Consider the following 20,346-nt stretch of genomic DNA (forward strand, 5'->3'; position numbering starts at 1 on the left):
GGTGGTAAATGGAAGCTTTAGGTGGCTTTTTACAAGAGTTTTTTCAATATTATGTGAACGTGACTCTGTGTGTTTATGAGTAATTTTAATATTAGTGTGGTTTTTTTATACAAACTTGAATTCAGACTGTATTTTGTTTAGTTTTTGTTTTTTACCTGGCTAGGTTTTTTTGGTCTTAAGGTGTGGAGAAATAACACAAACCTTTTTGCTACAATTTGCTCTGTGTGTGTGTGTGTGTGTGTGTGCGTGCGTGCGTGCGTGCGTGCGTGCGTGCGTATCAGGAGTGCAATGGAACGTCATTCTCATCAAGATTCTCCCCCTCTGAGACTGAAATCATTTATAGCCTGGGCAGGTTGCTTTGGGCCTTCACCATTTTTTGTTGTTTGCTTGATGTTGGAAGTGGCTTAGCCTGAGGCTGTTCCAGTAGGTACATGCTTTAAATCCCTTTTTTTAAACCACTGATTTATTGCTGATCCCGTTGTAGCTTGTATACTGTGATCATTTTGTTGCATACCTATTGTGATGTCGACAACAAGGTAGATACATCACATACTTAACATTTTATTTCGGCCCCCTAAACTCCTGCTGTGAAAAAAGATGGTTGGGTAGCACCCAGGAATAATCATGCTATTTAGCATTAATAAGGTTTTATTATAGTATTAGCATCAACAACGTTAGCATAAAACCCACATAGATATATAAACTATAAACATTTAATATTGAAAACCCAGCTGCTAAATGTTCATGAAATTAGCTTGCTTTAAAGTAGCCAGGTCAAGATCATCATCAGCAATTGCAGGTTGAGAAATTTTTCTAACATTAATTTCACACTAAGCTGAAAATGATGATAAGCTGGTGTAGAATATACAATACCAAGACACTTACTTAGTCTGCAGTTGATTAGTTAATCAACTGTATTTGATCATCAGTAAGTTTGTGCACCTGTGTAAAAGGTTTTGTCAAATTGCTTTCAGGAGCATTTAGATGTGTGTCAATATAGTGTCACAATCTACCCAGGAGTGGATGTCACAGCAAGTTCACTCATAGGTCAGACTGTACGATGCTCAGACAAATCGCAAGTGCTAGGTCTCAGTTAGCATGTGAAACATTAAAGCTCCTGATAGTACAATTACAAAATGACTGAACAAGTATGGCTTGTTTGGCTGCCAGAGAAACTCTCTAAAACAAACCTGGCAACATGACTTAGCTTTGGAAACCACAACAATTCTATATAAATGTCGGCAAAAACACCTCATACCAACTGTCAAGCACAATGGTGGAGGGTCTGGACTTCTTTAAGTTGCTTGAAGACGTTTCACCTCTCATCCGAGAAGCTTCTCGGATGAGAGGTGAAACGTCTTCAAGCAACTTAAAGAAGTCCAGACGCTTTTCTTTGCAAGCTCCTTTGACTACGATGACCTGGATGACTGAGAACCTTCACAGACACAATGGTGGAGGATTAGCAATTTGTGTTTGTTTTTGTAGCCACAGTTCTTGGGCACTTTGCAGTCACACAGTCAAGTTCTACAAGCTATTGAAATATGGGGTGTATATATCGAGAATACTGCATAGAGGTCTGCGAAAACTTTCTTTTTCACATGACTTTAGGCTAGACAAAGGAAAAGAATCCCAAAAAGACTTTAATAGAAAGATTACAATAAATTCTTTGTTAGCATATAAAAACCTTTGAATTTGACATTTACCTTCTCTTTATCCCAAGCTCATGAAGTTAAATAAAGTACAAGTATGATGAAGTTTGAATAAATGATAAAAGGAAAAAGTAAATGTGTGTTTGCTGCTTGGATTATAGTACTTCTTTTGCATACAGCTATATAATCCTGTTATATTAAATGTATGGTCACATGTCAAAATGTTTTATTTTGGTAATTTCATTAAATAAGTAGTCTAGTCATTTATTAACTGGAAAATGTTCACTCTTTGATACAGACGTACGAAACAATGTGAAGTATTTTTCTAGCAAACCAGTCTGCACAACTTTCACCAAATCCTGCACTGAAACTCTGACCACAGATAAGTGATTACAGAGTCTGAGAAATAGTTATAATATTTATTACACATACAGTAACACAATCAGATCTCATATTGTTCATATGGTTTTGTAGAAATTTATAATATTTGGGATTTGTACAGTGGAAGAAAAATATCCCATCACATTCAGTCAATGCAGTTTCTTCTTTTTGTGCACCAAAAGTAAAAGAAAATCTACAGCTAAGGAGTTCTTGTGTTAGCTTTTTGAGTTCAAAATAGGTATTGCATTATCTGACAAGACTTCCAACTCAGTCCAATCAACCTCAAACCATTAACCAGTACAGAATGGTACTATACTTATTTCACACTACACCCCATTACATCCCAGTGTCACATAAATTTGAAAACTTTTTCCCTCTAAAACCCTGTCCAGTTTATTTACGTTGAGACTTTTTCGCCTCATCTGGCACATGACTGAGGACTCATCACAGTTGTTTTCCATTACATCATAAGTAACCTTAACTACCTACAGGCCACAACAAGTCAGAACAGCACTGACCACAGCAGAACAAGCTTTATTCCTATTTTTCAGCAACTGAAATGAAACCCTGTGTCACAGCTGTGCTAATATGTTGAGATAATTTAAATTTAATATATTTTGGATGGTAGAGATAAGTAATGGTTTGTAACCTCACCCATGATGAGGAAACTCAGAAAAAAGTCCTTCCCTATAGACATAATAAAAGGACAGAGAAATTAAATCATTGAAAACAAACAAATCATATATAAAGAAATGTCAGCTGTCCTACATTACTACTGAAGTGTCTGAAAGATATCAAAGCATGGATGGCCTAATTTTTTGGAATTTTAATGAAAGTAAGACTGAGATCGTTGTTTTCAGACCCAGTGGTGTTTGTGATTCCTCGTCTCTTGGACCTGGTCCCCTGCATTCATACGTGACTAACCTTGCTATCACACTGGACTGTGATTTTATACTAGATAAGCAGATGAATTCTGTTATTAAAGCTCATTTTTATCATTTGAGACTTTCATAAAGAATCAAATCCACTTTATCCTGTAAAATCTTTGAACGTCTTATTCAACTTCTGTCATAATGCCCCTTGGACGATTGCACTGCGCTCTATATTGGCCTTAGAAAAGCTTCCCTTAACGCCCAGACCAAAGTGCTTCAGCTCATCTTTTAGCCGGAACCTGCAAACGAGACAACATTTCCCCGTCCTGGCATCTCTCCACTAGCTCCCAGTTCAGTTCTGGATCCATTCTAAGATTTTATTATTTGTTTTTTAAACTTTTAATGGATCACTGCCACCATACTGAGCTCTTAACTCCATATGTTCCCTCAAGATCACTAAGGTCCATGGACCAGCTGCTCCTGCTGTCCCTAAAACCCGGCTGAAAACCAGGGGCGTGCGAGCCTTTTATGTTATTCATCATGGCTCATCATTATACTAAACGGTGGTTTTATAATATAAGTAAATGACTCTGAGGGGAAGAGAGAAATCAGCTTTCCCAATAAAACTCAAAGACCTTCAACATATTTAAAAGGTTTAAAATGATTTATAGGATGTTTAGCTACTAAGCAAACATTATTATCATAGCAGTATAACTCACAGCAGCGAAACATGATGGCTTCTAAGTTGAAATCTTTATATTTTATATCATTTTATACACCAAACCATCACACTGGTTTAGCATACTCTTAAAGGCACTGTTTCCGGGAATATGTTTGTTTGCTTTCTTACTGAATTAGATGAGAAAGAGTGCAATTTTTCATTTGAAAAATCAAAATCAATCAACCTTGGGATAAATATACAATCCAACCAAGACAGAAAGCAGGGGGGAAAAGCCAGACTGACTTTGTCCAAACACAAACAACAATTCACTTAAGTTGGCTGATTGACACACTAAGTTTGTTGGATCAGTGACACAAATCTATCTGAAAAAAACAAACCCAAAAAACATCAGTTTGTGGTTTAATGCCATGTTGAAGTTGGGTGTAGTGAGCTCTAGTCTCATATTTAAGCTTAGATGAAAAATTGATGCCTCCTTAATGTCTAACTCTTGCCAAGAGAACAAATAAGCATATTTCCTGGAAGTAAATGCAATATAAAACACATTTATGAGGCCTTGCTGCATTGAACCTCAAAACACATTAAAGATTAAAACATGTATGAAATTGCCTGTCCCAGTTTTGTATGTATTACTGTAGAGTGTGTCATTACACATTCTTTTGGCAAGAAGGAAAGTAGATAGTGAGAATTATGGCATTATTATGTTAGAGATGAGACTTTGGAGGACTCCTGTAAAGAAATACAGACTTAATAACAAAAATAATAATCACCATCAGTACTTTGGATAAGCTGAGATGATGGTGGTGGTCATGACATGATGACCATCACCACGTGGGGGCCAGGTCCCATGTAGTACGCTAAAAGTCTTATACATATACAGTATGTGAAGCATGACTCTGCCTCGGCTGCTTCATCACTGCTGCTTTTCTATATTCTCTTGGCAGGACATCTCATTCATCCAGCAAATTAAATGTAAAAATGAGAAATCATTGTGCCTGCAGGGATTTTGGTCCCTCTCTGCAATGTGTTCTGCAACAGCACTAAGAAATTATTCATATAAAGGGCAGAAGACAGTAAGAGTGGTTTACATTACCTCCCCTGCAGATGACGCAGGGTGGCAACCTCCTTTACACTCCCAAAATCATTCCTTGCTGCTAAAAGAAGGAAAAATAAAGACTAGTGCTGGGTAAACTGGCCACAAAATACACAGCACTGATATTAATGTTTACTATGCATACGCTCAGACACTTTGGGTATTTATTGCTTACAAGATAAGATAATAATAATAATGATAATAATAATAATGGACAAAGAAGAAGAAATTGTTTGTAAAATCAACATCTTTGAACACTCACATCCTAAAATCACATACCTCATCAAACAAATGATCAGCATGAACATTTTGGCTGCCCCTGTAAAATTAATCAAAATAAAATACAACCTCATATGTGATTTTTGTCTTTTTGATCTTTGATCAAGCATCTAACTCCCAGACTGATGCTGGCAGGAGTTATAATCAAAATAATCAAAATGATGAGACAGCCTTCATATCACAGTATCACATCTTTTTATTTAGCTTTGATTATTTATGCTTTGCCATGCCACACAGAAATAAGTGGTGATTCTGGGCTATGAGGGGTCATGTGCTCTTAAAACCACAGGAGATAAAGAAGAACTTCGCTTTTACTGCATGTCCAGATTAATTTCTCTGAGACAACGCCCCAAGGAGCAATAAGAGGGCATCGTCCACGCTTGTATAGGCATAATCTGCAAATTAAAGAGTCCTTGAAAGCCTTCAGTAGGAGTCTGAATGCTGCAGGACTGGCCACTCACTAAAAGTTAGTGTCACTGGCTCATAGTCTTACTGAGGGCACAGGACCGTCCATGTTTCTCACAGGGACAGTGCAGAATGTAATGAAACATCCACTTAATGTACAGTAAAGATGCACACAGAAGAGCTTGGACCTTTGTTTGTTGACTTATTGACCTGTCTTGTCACCTGCAACACTTTCTGTGCTGCATGAGCAACGGAGGAATGTGATCATTGGATATACAATGTGCAGGAGCTTCAGGTAGCATTTAAATCCATACATTTCCAAAATTGAAAATATCACAATTAAGTGATAATATTGGCAAAAATTACTATCTGTTGCAATCTACATACACATAAATTCATTTAGTCCACTTACATTCACAGTACATCCAGAACCTCAACGATCTAAAACAGAAATGCCTCCACCAATAGTTACTGGACAGTTATTTAACTGCAAAACGACATAGCTGCTGACAATCTTACTTAACCAGAATATAACCAGTTGGCAACTAGGTACGACAAGTCACATATTGCAAAGAGATTGGCTGCTGATAAGTTGTGCTTACTGGTGCAGACTGATTTAGACAGTGTCTATACATGATTTTGCAGTTATTTACAAACCTTTGCAACTTTATCAGCCTCCAGTGGTTTGGAGACAGGCTGCCTCTCAGCAGGTAACCTGTGCAATCACCTTGTGATCAAAAAATGGTTGTCCAGAGGTTTGGGTTTCAAAACTGAACTTGATTCACTGAGTGCAAAAACATTTGGTGGGATTCCAGGAAAACCACTGATTTTTCTTTATTGTAAAGAAGTTGCCATCCGATTTTTTTTTCCTCTAGTGTGACTGAGCCATCATCCAGTTCAGGGGTTGCTGGAGACTTTTCCAGATGACCTTTGGTTTAGAGGTGGGATAAATCTGTTCTTCACTGAGAGGCAAACAACCATGACAATTACATCCACAGTTTCAACCAATTTAAAGTCAATAATTTTCCTAATATGAATGCCTCTGGACGCTTAGGGAGAACACGCAGAACCTTCTTCCTGTGAGGTTCTGTCCTAACTAGCAAACCTTAATTATAAATGCATGTATGTAAATACAGAGTAGAAGTTACATCTTGTGCTTCTAGTCACTTTTGATTTTTTTGGTGCCTCATTTATTGAATAAACATAAATGCGGGATTGTGGTTCTCTCAAAAGATTATTGTGTCGTATGGTGGTTCAAAAAGTTCATACAAAGGGCACAGACTATCAATTTGCACAAAAAACAAAGCGACTTTAATGAATTTATGAATACATTAACAAAAAACAGGATGCTGTAGCCTTGTCACAGAGCCAAGCCAACAAAAGTCCAAAAAGAAAGATAAACTAACACAGAAAGTAAAACCCAAACGTAAAGAACTAAGCACAAACGAAAAAGAGATAAGCAGGGAGAGGTGAGTAGGGGTTTATTAAGAGGCAAAATGACAAAGAACAAGTCGAACTTTAAATACGGAGGATTTATTGAGCACATAAGAAAACAACAAACAACAACATGGACTGGAATATAAAATACAGGGAGGCTTAGAAGCAACTAAAAACTACAGACTTTCCTGTTTCATATCTGTTACACAATCATAATTTTGAGAAGACAGAAATGAAACCATATTTCCAGATTTGGCAGTTTTCCATAGTTTTGTTTGGGATTTTTTGTTGTTGTTGTTTTTTTTTTAATCTAATTATCCATAAACATTTATTAGTTTTTGTATTCCGGTAAAACTGTCGCTCCCGTTATGTGAGCAGCGCAGTCAGATAAAGATCAGGTTTGGTAGGTTTAGATCATTTTTAAAACTAAATTACAACAGTATTTGTAATAAAAGTTGTGTTTATTTATTTATTTACTTGATAAATATATTGAACTTTCTTGCTTTGTGATCGATAGATTTTCCACTCTTAAACATAAGGTTCTGAGTTACCCTAATTGCTCAGATTAAACAAGACATAAATGGTAAGGTTTATGGTTGTTATTTTATTTGCTCCTTATAGTCACACCATTAGTTGTGATTGTCATAATGCACTGTTCATTGTTGGTCCAGCAAGAAGTGCAGCTAGTGCCACTGTTAAACTGATAAAACCCCATTTGATAGATGGAAACAATCAAGAGTGCAATACAGTCTGTATTCCCGTTGTAATCCTGTAGGTTTCGACCCTAAAGGCCACTCAAGAATGTATGAGCCGTAGCATTCTGGGAGGTTTAAAGTGCTTTGTGAACTATATCATCAGACTTAGCAATGAGCTAACAGTGCCTACTTACTTGCATAAAGCCTCCACAGTGACGCACAAGCTGTGTGGTCCCCAGGACAGGACTGTTGTAACAGCATGTTAAAGAGACAGCAGTGGGTGGGCAAACATAAAAATGTGGACGAGATAACCTAACACAAGTTATGGAGAGCTGTATGGGGGAGTCTTCATGTTAAACTTGTTGAGAAACAGCCTCAAATGATTTGTTCTGCCTCAGCTCCCCTCTCCCTTTCTGCTGGTAGCGATCTTCGTCCCACATACGTATAAAACCTTAACTGCTCAGCTACAGTTATTTTACACCCCGTTACTAAGATGGCAAAGATGCTGTACTGTAACATGCTTATGATAATGTGCTCAGCAGTTTGATGTCTCACAAGAAAGGAGGCTAACACGGCCAACATCGAAGGCAGTTAATGTTAAAAAAAAAGTGTAGAGTAATATAAAATACAGTTGGGTAGCCGAAACCATTATAGTCACATACACTAAAAAAAAATCATAGCACTAAAAAAATTACAAAATGTAATAGTAAAGAAAAAAAGAGAACACCAGAAATAGAGCTTTATAGTAAAAACAGATTCATAACAATGCTAAAGTTCGAATGATCAGAAGTAACATGTTCTGATTGCCCTGTAGCTTGTTTCACTATAGAGAACCACATTTACAGGTAAAAGAGTAAAGCCTGGTTGCCAGATATCTTGCACTGCACTGTAATACGTTGTCTTTATGAATGAGTAAATATTGTTTGAAATATCAATGTGTATTTGTAGCACTAGCTGAAATGTGACTGTCTCACAGTGTTTCTGACAGTATTTCTACTTGGCTATTAGCTAGCCTGTGCAGCAGTCACACTACCACTACCTGACATGATAAAGATAGAGTGAATGGGAGGTGACAAGTTGAGACAACCAGTTGTATTTGTGCTGTAGCTACCCACTGGCGTCAATCAGAAGTGAGTCATTCAGAAACTTTTTATTTTTGTAGGTGGGGTGGTTGTCAGATTTTGTTGAACTGGGGATAGCAGATGTGTTTTGAAGGATGAGAACTGCAGTTCAGGCCATAAATATCATTGGCCTAGACGGGCTAGGTGGACATGTTTCCACTTGAGTAACAAACTGGACTGGTTATATTTGTCTAATGTTAGTATTTGCTCCACTAAGAAATGGAACAAATACCAATGTATATGTAAAAAAATATAAAGAGTTAGACATTCATGAAGTGCCTTGAGCAGCTGGTCAGAAAACACATCTGCTGCTCCCCGACATCCTGGACCCTCTTCAATTTGCCCACAGAAGGAGCAGAGTCATGGACGACACAGTCGCCTTGGCAACACACACTGCCCTCACCCATCTGGAAAACGGGAACACCCTTCCTCCTCGCTCACTGAAAACACAGTGTGCGATTTCTTAGTGTACTCTTGTGCTCCTTTTTCACTTCCAAGAACATCATCATTAAGTTTGCAGGCAATAGGACTGTTGTAGGCCTTATTGCAGACAATGATGAGACAGCCGACAAAGCTAAACAGGCCAACAACCTTTCTCTCACATCAGCAGAACAATGGAGATGATAGTGAACTATCATCCAGAAGAGAACACTGGCTCATCCATATTAGCTATGCTAACATTGAAGTGGTAGGCACTTTCAACTTACTCAGTGTGAACATTACTGAGAATCTATCCTGGAACCTTCACATGGACATCACGGACAGAAAGGCCCGTCAGTGCTCATACTTTCTGAGGACACTTAGTTTTACAAGACACTATCTCCTGAATCTTCCACAGAAGCACGATCGACAGCCTGGTGACAGGCTGTATGACAGTTTTGGAATGGAAGTTGCTTGCTAAAAGCTGGAAATCACGACAGAGATTGGGGCAGCCATCAGAGATCGTCACTGCCAAGAGCTATCCCGCCATTAAAAAGATCTGCCTGATGTCTGTGTAAGGCCGACAGAATTATCAAGGATCATAGCCATCCAGAAAACCAGCTGTTCTCCTTGTCCATGCATTGGTGAATTACTGCAGTACAATATGTAACAGTATAATTTAATCGGTCACTGGTACTGCTGTTTATAACTCTCAGTTTACCCATGTGCAATAATTCTCCATACTCCTAATCTAATTCTCCCAAGAACCTCAGTATCCATGTTGCATCTGTAAGTCTTCTCCTAGCAAAGATTGCTGGTTCCTGCTGTATCTTTTACAATAATCTGAACTACAACTCAAGGATGGCGTTTTAGAGCTGCAGCAATGAATAAACCTAATTTATTAAACGCAAACAGGTAACTCACATTGATGAATCCAGAGATAATGACTTGATTCTTCAGTTCATGTTTGATTTAAAAAACTTTTTGGCACTTTTAAATTCATTGGGGATTTAAAGCCACGACTTTTAGTTTTAGTTCCCATTCTCTTTAATTTAATTTTCAGATACAGCAGGCAGCAGTCGTCAATTACTCCTTATGTAGATTTCTCATAAAAAATGTAATCACATTCCCTCACTAATGATTCAGCAGCAGAAGTGATTTGTTACATTACATGTTTGACTCAGAACAACTTCATCAAAGGTGCCCTTAAACAACTTCAAAGACTTCACACCCACTTGCCTCATCTTCTGTATTTAACACTTGAAGGAAAAGAAAACAAGGTATTTTGGTTTTAATAAGCAGTCTGTACAGTCTGGAATCAGAATGTTTACTAAACACAAATTCCTTAGTTCCAGTGACTGCACAAAGCAATTAAGAAGTCCCATCCTAAGTGTGAAGACGTGCGTTCACACACCGACCCGCTCAAAACCCACATGACTCCATAAGCTCTTACCAGCAAAGCCTTTATTATGTTACTGACATGGACATGGACAGCTGGAGACACAGCGGCCAAGTAGTCATTCCTGTTATACTTCTTTGAAGTCCACTTGAAATCCGCCACCTGGGGTGCGTGCGTAGTTGGTGCATTGAAATGTAAATTCTTCGCAGATGAGCGTGTGTGGTCACAAAAATATTGCTAGGCACCTGGATGTCAGCATAGACCCCTGTGCTCAGTGTTTGATGATGAAATTAACGTCACTCGCACCTCAGCGGACTCACATAATCAATGCATAAGAAATGAGAAAACTTAGTAGTTGCCATTCTTACCTCATTTACATGAACCATAGAGACCACTGAAGTAAACCTTTTACTAATGTAGTGTACAAATTAACGCGGTATCAGTAATCAAACTGTATGTAGCTTATCACATTGTCGATGCAAGATCATAGTCAGTATGATTGTAGGTAATACAGGCAGCCACAAGCCAAATGGAAAAACTAATGAGCATTTAGGAGCTAAAGTGCCTGAGTTTCCCTTAATGATGCAGTACAGACCAAAATAGGACAAAAAGAATTGGGCTTTTAGTGGTCAGAGGGCTGGAAACAGCTGCTGGGAATGATTGCTGTTGGGTTCCTATATGCTTTTTCTTTCTCCAATTCTGGATCATAGGAGGGCCGGATACAAGCTATCATATGGTGAGAGGCTGCTAGTCTAAGCCGAAGATTAAAACCAAAAGAAATTCATGCTCCGATTCATGCCTGCGTTTATTTGGATGTTAGCACCTCCAGAACAACTGGAACATCCACACAGAAGGGTGGTGGATTTGTACCCAAAGAAGAGCTAAGCCACAGCCAAGGAATGGATTAATATGTGCTAAATCAACAATAATTACGAACTCATTACTTTTAAAATTCTAAATATATATGGAAATGAGAGCAGTCACAATAGTTGTAGGTTTTTTAACCCTGCGAAGCCTCGATTTGTGGCTAGTAACTGTATCTATGCAGTATAAGTTACAGCCAAACAAATGAAGGCTCTGTACATTAAAGTCCTTAACCACCGAGCCCAAGTTCATCACATGTTAGGTTTTAAAAGCAACCGGTGAAATAAGTTAAATACTAATGAGACTTCTTATTAAAAAGAAAGGGTAATCATATGGTTATTTCTAGCTCAACTGGGAGCTTGATTCATAATAAAATGGGCAATTTCACCTAAGTCCCCCCTCAGGGTAACTTGTAAACTAAAGAGGGATTTGATGTGAAGGGTATGAGAGCTGTGGTGGTGTGTTATCAGCTGAGTAATTTGCTCTTGTACAAACATGAATTACTGTTATCTAAGTGCCCCCTGACAGCCGATTGGCTCCTCATTAGGCCTGTGTGAAATGAGATTAGCAATGAGACTCTAAATTATGATCCAATCCCAGAACACATAATCTCTCACATGCATATACCCTTTGTGTGTCTCTCCACTTCATCTATTTCTGCCATCCTTTTTTTTTTTTAACTTCATTGCTTTCTGTATCTTCCCCTGCGGCTGGTCATTCCTCGTCTTAGCAGCTCTCCTCTCTTAACCTCTTACCTCTTCTCTCTTTTTTTTCCTGCACCACCGACCTCACTCTCAGAGTGTAACTGCAGTGGGAGATCAGACCAATGTGTGTTTGACATGGAACAGTACCGGAGCACTGGCAGTGGGGGGCGATGTGTGAGCTGCAGAGACAACACCGATGGGCCCCACTGTGAGCGCTGCAGAAATGGCTACTACCGGAAATCTACAGAAGATCCCTGCCTACCCTGCAACTGCAATGTCAACGGTAAACTGCAGACACAAAAATCTCAGTTGTTTTGATAATAACTGAAGCCCTAATTATGATCCATGCCAATGTCATTACTTGCTACTTTTGTTTTCTCCTGCATGAGAAAATGTAATTATGTTTAAATTGGAATGCCACACTGGCACAAAAAAGCACCATATGCAAGCTTTAGCTACAAATGAATGGGACTCATAGGATTAATTTTACAAATTTTATGGCCAATGTTTTTAAAAAATTAATGGCACTGCATTAATATTTTCTACGTCCCATCAGCTCACCAAACTTGCCTAGGAGTAGAATCTTTTTCAATTTATAATTCATTCAATCTCATCTTAGTTATCATTGCCTTAGCTTCCACGATGATCATTAAGGAAATCCATGGATTTACTCACCCATGCGGGTGTAAATTGATCCAGTTGACTCACTGAACATTATCAATGAAAAGACTCATTGCTCATTAAGCAAGGCCTAACTTTAGGTGGAGGAGCATTAGTGGTGGTGGAGCACAAATTATGTTTGTGCTTCACCCATCATCAGAGAATGAGAGAGAAAAGTGAACAAAAAACATTAACTATCTTTTCCTCTTCATATAAATAGTGTGCGGTGAAGGCACAGAGCTGTTGGAGTCCATTATATTGATCAAAGGTTATAGCAGACTCCATCAGGCTTCCCTTTTTCTCTTCTTTCTGCCCCAGATGGCCTTTTTTCTCCATTAACTAAAGCTTCACTATATCGGCTACAGTGTAGAAGCAAGGTTATATACTTCTCTTCCAGGAACAGAAATTCAAAACAAATGTTCATTATTTATAGATAGAAAGATAGATAGATATTTATAGAAAATACTCATAATTCTTGTCCAACACTATGATTACATTTTTCTTTATTTGAACCCTTCCAGGATCTGTGAGTCTACAATGTGATGTAGAAGGAAGGTGTGCTTGTCGGGAAGGTGTGACAGGAGAAAAGTGTAACACATGCCAGGCTGGCTTTCACTCGATAGGCCCCGGTGGCTGCAGGTGAGCAACATACATATAGTAATATATACAGTATACATGCATTCATTTTATGTTAGTGAACACAAGGCTCACTGACATTACATTTCATACAGCTTTCCTGTTTTATAGATGTGACACCTAACTTCCCAAAGCCTGAATTTATCAAACTGCAAAGCAGGACAAAAGGATTCAAATTTCTCGACGTGACACTACTGTGAATTATTGACCTTATCAGCAAGTACCAGGATGTGCCAAACACAATGTCAAACTGCTAACAAGCATTGTAACAAGCAAGCCACCAAGTGCAGTGTTATTTTCCACATGGATAAAATTCATTTCAGTTTTATTAAGCTTTTTATTTCAGGGTGTCACGTATATTCATCATGCACAATATTAGTTACGCCAATGTGATTTTTTTGCTTTATGTATGTTCGGAGTCCACTGAATTACTTCATGGTTATCCCCTTTTATGGAAGTGTGCAGAAGTTGTCTGACTTCTATCAAGAAAACCTCATATTATTTTTGTCTACATTACACAAATGCATTGTTTCCTGTCTAGCTATATTTTAAAGTTTTTGTTTTCAAAGTATCTTTTACTATTTTTGTTCAGTTTCACTCTTCCCATTAGTGCCCTATTCAGCCACCACAAGCAGTTATATCCAGCACAGAAGCTCAGATAAATCCATGGCACACAACCTACTAAATACCAAACTGTGAACAAACCAACATGTTCTAAACCCCAACTCATCACACAGTGACACAAGTCAAAAAATCTTTTTCACGTTTATCAGAAGACAGCAAGCATCAGTGTATTTTGTAAGAAGCTGAGATATATTATGTGGTGCCGGGCCATTTAGTGCCCTGTATGTAAATCCTAAAATCTACTGAAAGCCAGTGTAAAGACTATCTTAGCATGCTTGCTAGAATGTGTTAATAGTCTGGCTGCAGAATTTTGTACTGTATAGCTTGGAAGCACAAAAGACATGGTTTGTCCAAGCTGGTCAACACACATGATAAATGCAATGACACAAATGCTTGAAAAAAATTTTTTTATAGTTCAGTTGAGTAGACCATATGTCGCAAATTAGGAATGTTACTTAAATGAAAGAATCAGGAAAGAAGCAACGATTTTATATGCAAGTCAAAGAATCAAATATTACACCATGATTTCAAATGCTGGACTTGACCAAAGAGAAGTAAGAGCCTGACTGATTTTAGGAAATAGTTCAGGAGGAGCTATAATCATCTATCAGTCTTGTTGATATTTAAAGTAAGTTCATTATCAGAGAGCCAATCACTAACCTGGATTAAACACTGGACTAGAGTGCTATGGACTAGAGCCTATTCAGATGATGAGGCTTAAAAGATATATACAGCTGAATGTCATCGGCATAGAAACAATAAGAAACTTCATTAAAATTTAGGTAATAAATTACTTTAATTTTATTTATTTTAGATACCAAATATATTAGCACCAAAACTAAAAAATGCTAAAGGGATGTTTTCACAATATAAAGACAACAAGTCCAAGCATCACTCTGTGGCGAATAAGGAGTTAGACTCAGTTGGACACACAGTTAGTGAGTAGGTGGTGGACACAACTGCATTTAAGAAACAGATTTTCTTTTAGAACTGATGGAGAACAAAGAACTCACTGAAGAAATTTGTAAGATTTTTAGTTAAATGAAACAAAACATTTTTTCATGTTTAGTACACAGTAAATATAACTAGTAGAAACACAAAGTCCTAAGACATTTCGCTCAGTTTGCTATCGACTTAGAATGCCAGCTCTACTGTTTCTGCTCACCCTTTCTCAACCTCCTAAGACCCAAACTCTTTCACGGCATGCATTTTTAATTTATCTTTGATATTTGGGCTGATTGGGACCTGATGAATGTAAAAACAAAGAATTACCAGATTTTTTTAACCTAATTTTTGTTTTAAAGAAAAATGAGAGCCACATATGGGGATATTTGTTTAAAATTTCGATAGAACAGTAGCAGTATAATGTCCTCGTAAGTAGATATCAGGCCCTTGAAGAGCAAATTTGAGTATTTTTGTCTAAATAATCCAAAAGGTGATGTCCACATATGTGGACGCAGGTCCTAGGAGGTTAAAATAAGTTTGAATCAATTCCTTATTTTATTTGCTTATAACATGAAAATACATTGCCATAGGTCTATATCAACAGCTGAAATTTTTTTTAACTTCATTTCCTCCTACTCAACTTTAAATAATACATTTCCAAAGAAATGTTACCAGTATCATCAACTTTAAAAGGGAAAAGAAAAAGGCTGGTCTAATGTCTTGCCAAGTCATTGCAAACTTTTTGCATGAATTCCCTCCTACCGCATATGGTCGTTGTTCAGATTGGTGAGCCAGCAGTCCTGAATAGCAGAAACGAAAGATCTGGTGTTTGAAGTCCCCTTAGAACCGAGCAAGAGATCATGCAGTCTTCTTCATGTTGCCATGGTGACTGAATCCAGCCTTGCTGCCTTCAAAATCTTCAGAGAACAGCTTGAGCTGCAGCTAAAGCCAAGGAGAAACTTAGCCTGTAAAACTTTCTACTTTTCTCCAAAGGTAGTTGAGTGTCTTTATGTAGTTGGTAGCATTGATCTGGTTTTATCCAAATTCATCAATTCATGATTGACTCAAACATTTCCTCTTCTTTTTTTAACTGCCAGCAACTAGTTGACAATGAAGAGTTGTTCATGATAAATAAATAATTTAATAATTACACTTTTACTCTTTATTGATCATGATTTGTTTAGCTTTAATGTGTTAACTGTATGCATTACTAATGCATTAAGTAAAATATTATTATAATGTGTTTTACTAAGCTCTGATTTTAAGTTTCAGTATACTAGAGCTCATTGGGTCAGACCGAGTTTAAGATACAGACTTGCTTTCAACCTGTTTTACTGGGAGTGGGTTCAGTCAGACTTTTTTTCCAACCTTTATTGGAACGTGAAGATGCACTGACCAGCTGCATACATTTTTATGATGAAAAGCGCATTTCAACTTTGTCTGAACTGAGAGCCTCATACTAAGTATGAGTGCACATGAGCCTGCATGTAAATTTATAGGAAGGTGTATCTATGTGTGTGTGTGCACAACTGTGTGTTTGTGTGTGTAGGTGCGTCTGTGTGTGTGTGTTGTATGTTGTAAAATTCATATTCATAAGAAGTCTATCCGAGCTCTCCCTGACCCCCTTCTATCTGCCGGGGGAATGCTAAGTTGCTAAGTGTTGAAAGGCATATCAATGAATGTTTGGTGTTAATATTATTTCTTCTACCTGGATACTATGACAACAGGCTGTGGGATGACTGTTAAGCAAAAGAATAGATATTGAGCTTTAGCCTCATTCATTTGACTTTATAGCTTCTACAGTAAGCATTTCTTTATGAAAAATTAAGCTATGCCTCAAAATGCTAAATTTAAACAGAATAGCTTCCCCAGTTCTACAGAACTTTTTAACACCATTCAGCTATTTGTTTTGGTTATCTATAACCGATAAAGCTAATGCAAACAAGAACTGATAAAGCCACTGTAAAGCAAAAAGCAGTGCAAATATCAGCTAAATTAGAGGGAAATTTAAAGGAATAGATATTTTCCCCAAGAGCTGGTGGAGACCAAACTAGAGCTTAAAGCAAATGATCCAGATAGCCATTTGTGTAGGTTGTATCTCAGCTAACAAAAAGTCTGTAAATGCAGGTTTAAAAGTAGGCTTGATCAAGAGAATATTAAACCTCCCTTTCTAAAGATTACATACCAAAACGGTACATTAATATCTGCAATTGTTTCCCTTAGATGATATTGACATGCACAAACACAAACACACACACTCACACGAACAAACACACAGCACTTTCTCTCATTCGTGCTGAAAACTCAGGCTATTGAGTTGATGCGTGAATTACCCAGACCACTAGAGCAGAAACAACTAGAGGCTGCTTGCCTTGGGATAATTGAGTTATTGTAATTGCACCTCATTAAAAATAGATCCTGTGTTTCAATCTCAAACAAAAAGTAACCAGTCAATAAATGTGATCAAACAAAATCTGACAAAAAATCCAACACGCTGCTGATCCATATACTTACACTTACTTGCTTTTTAATTGAGGTCGTTTTACGCAGCCTTCAAATTTCAGATTTGGGTGTTGATGATTTGCTATGAAGAACATTTTGTACTTTTGAAAATGACTTTGTGGTGATGGCAGAAACACTGTGAAGGCCCAGGTTCAAGTTTTAAGACAAGAACCCGTGTTGTTAATATCTACTTGAGCGTGACACCCTGTGGTTTTTCAGAGCTGAACATCTGCTGTCTTGAAAGTGAGGAAACCGACATCAGGGATGTCTTCACATCAAATTGTCCTCATCTCAGTGTTTCCTGCCCATTTTCTTTTTCTGCTTCTCTTTTATACATGCGTGCTAAATGCAGTAGATTAAACTATTTTCTATTTTTCTGCAGGCCATGTGAATGTGACCTCAGTGGCAGTGTGGGTGACTGCTCTGCTCTGGATGGACGCTGTTACTGTAAGCAAAATGTGGAGGGACAGAACTGCAACAGGTTGGTTATTGTGCTGTTGTTTGTTTCCCAGATAAAGAACAAACAAGCCAACTGTAAAGGTCTTTTACAATAAAACATCCAAACATTATGTAATATACCTATGTTTGGTCTCTTTTTAGCATCGCTTTTGAAAAAAAATCATTTTCATTATCGCTCCTAAGGGGAAAATAACTTTGCAAATTTCATTCCCAGTCGGCTGGTGCAGCAGAAACAGAGGGCTTAAGAACAATTTGATTCAGACTTGCTTGAACATTTTTAAGCTATCTGTCATTTTAACAACTAAAGCAGTGCAAGCGACCGTTAAACTGTGTCAATAGTCTCTGCTTCTCCCTTTCTGCTTCTATCTTGCTCCTGTGGGATAGAGGATCAAACAGATAACCTCACTATGACATTAGCAATACACACAGCCCCAGGTCTCCAACTATTGAATAATTCTGTACTCCCTGTTTGTTGACTTTTTGGCTGATTTCACGGGTGGTTGAGCAAGCTCCTCTCCTGTGTAATGTGACTAGTGTAGTGGCTGATTTTTAGCGGTGTTCCTGTCCCACCCACATGGCAGCAAGTGCCTGCAGGTCAGGGTGCTAGCAGCTGAGCTCCATTCTTCTTCTTAAAACGCCGCAATGTGTGCAGCGACTTGCGCCCAAACTGCTGAACTGAAAAAAAGCTTAAATAGATAGTGAATATAACAGTGCAGCATGGATGTGGTAAGGAGCTGTAATCAGGTGTGACTAAAGCTTCTGCATGTTAATGACTTTTTTTATGCACGGGGATGTGTGTGTGTGCGTTTGTGTACCTGCAGATGCAAGCCAGGATTTTTCAATCTCCAGCAAATAAACCCAGCAGGCTGCCAACCGTGCTTCTGCTATGGCCACTCGCTGGCCTGCTCCTCGTCCAATCACTATGCTGCTGTCAACATCACTTCTGACTTCGTTGAAGGTATTGTCTTCCCAGCCATTAATGAGGTTTCCCTGTTGCCTTGGGAGCTTTATTACTGAGCCAAAATTAACGAGACCAGCGATGTTTACTTTGTTCTCCCTGACCCTCTGTCCTCACTCCATTTTCAGCATTTGGCTCTGTGCTGAGCTCTCAGGAACAAAGCTGTTTTTTTCTCTTCTTTTATTTTTTAGATAACAAAAAATGAAAGAAAGACAGAAAACATACATAAACATACATTGCAACCTACACAAAGCTGTTTGGACAGATAACCCCTGTAAGAATAAACATACAAACTCTTTGTGAACATGAATATTTAGCAGATGCGATGTCTTTCACCTCCAGATCAAGAAGGCTGGTTGGGAGAGTTTTCTGGAGGGCTGGACTACCCCCTGCTGTGGAAGGAAGGTGAAGTCTACCTGCTGCCTCTTACAGAAGAGGACACTGGCTTCTACAAAGCCCCCGGTGAGTCGGCAAGAAAAATAATAGAGATTTGAACGAATCCACAAGCTCAGATTGTTGTTGTTACCGCAGTCTCAACAGGTGGGCTGCATCCCCCAGGGAGATATTTAAGCTTCGCTGAAATAGATTTTATTCGTTATTAGTGATAAAACAGCCCCAGCTGTTGTTCTTCAAAACAAATATGTAAATGATATTAGTAAAGTATCTGTAATATCCATAGCTTGTTCCTATTGTTCGTTAGTGAGATTAATCAGGATTTTTTTGGCAGCGGGTCACGCGGTGGTTATTCTGTCACCGCTTTTACCAATCCCTTATCAGAGCCATTAGAAGATAAGGGAATAAGCTGGCCCTGCCACAGGACTTAGGGCCCATTTCTATCAGCTGTGCCAGGAGCAAAGGCCTGATGGAATTGGATGTCTTGGCCATGCTGGAGAAGCAACAAAGTGAAAATTGGCTTGGTTTCTTCTTGTCTCCACTAAGTCGCTTCTAAGCATCAAATCCCCCCCCCCCCCCCCCCCCCCCCACCAGCCTCTAGCCACTGTGCAGTCTGCAGCCCGAAGCAAAACAGGAGCAATCCCATTAACTCTGCACCCTGGAGGTTTAATGCCCAAAACGGGCGATCACAGGGAACGACTCCATTTGGAGGCGTCTTTTTTTAGGAAGATGAAAAACTCACAGCTGAAAGAGGATGTGACAAGGCCTAGTGGTCGGGCATAATTTATATAATGTCATTATAAATGCATTAGTAAGTTATGGATGCTCAAATGTGCGCGCGTGTGGTGACATGTCCTGACACATGCATTATGATTGCTTATATGCCCAAGCATATGCATATATATATGTATATGTATATGTATATGTGTGTGTTTGTGTGTGTGTGTGTGCGTGTGCGTGTGTAATTAGAAATTAACATAGTTAATAATGTTTTGAAAAGTTCATTTCTTGTTCACACACTATATTGACGCCTCTGTAGTCCACAGCACTCAGATTAGTGGCCCCCACTGGCCAACAGCAGCTTTGTGACAGCCTGCTTATCTACTTTGTGCAGTACTTGTTTATGTTGTCTCTCCACATAATAAATCCACACATCTATTGCTTTACCATC

The 20,346-nt window shown here is 38.4% G+C and overlaps 1 protein-coding gene across 1 annotated transcript in view; it reads left to right on the top strand.

Annotated features, from left to right (window-relative positions):
• lamc3 (laminin, gamma 3) overlaps positions 1–20,346 on the top strand; it is a 165,139-nt gene that overhangs the window by 42,601 nt on the left and 102,192 nt on the right. Inside the window, 5 exon segments of the mRNA XM_080876266.1 lie at positions 12,093–12,281; positions 13,180–13,297; positions 17,748–17,846; positions 18,646–18,782; positions 19,125–19,244. Of these exon segments, the coding sequence (XP_080732392.1) occupies positions 12,093–12,281; positions 13,180–13,297; positions 17,748–17,846; positions 18,646–18,782; positions 19,125–19,244 (663 nt within the window).

Source organism: Rhamphochromis sp. 'chilingali' (genome assembly GCF_963969265.1).
Source record: "Rhamphochromis sp. 'chilingali' genome assembly, chromosome: 2".
Classification (NCBI taxonomy): domain Eukaryota; kingdom Metazoa; phylum Chordata; class Actinopteri; order Cichliformes; family Cichlidae; genus Rhamphochromis; species Rhamphochromis sp. 'chilingali'.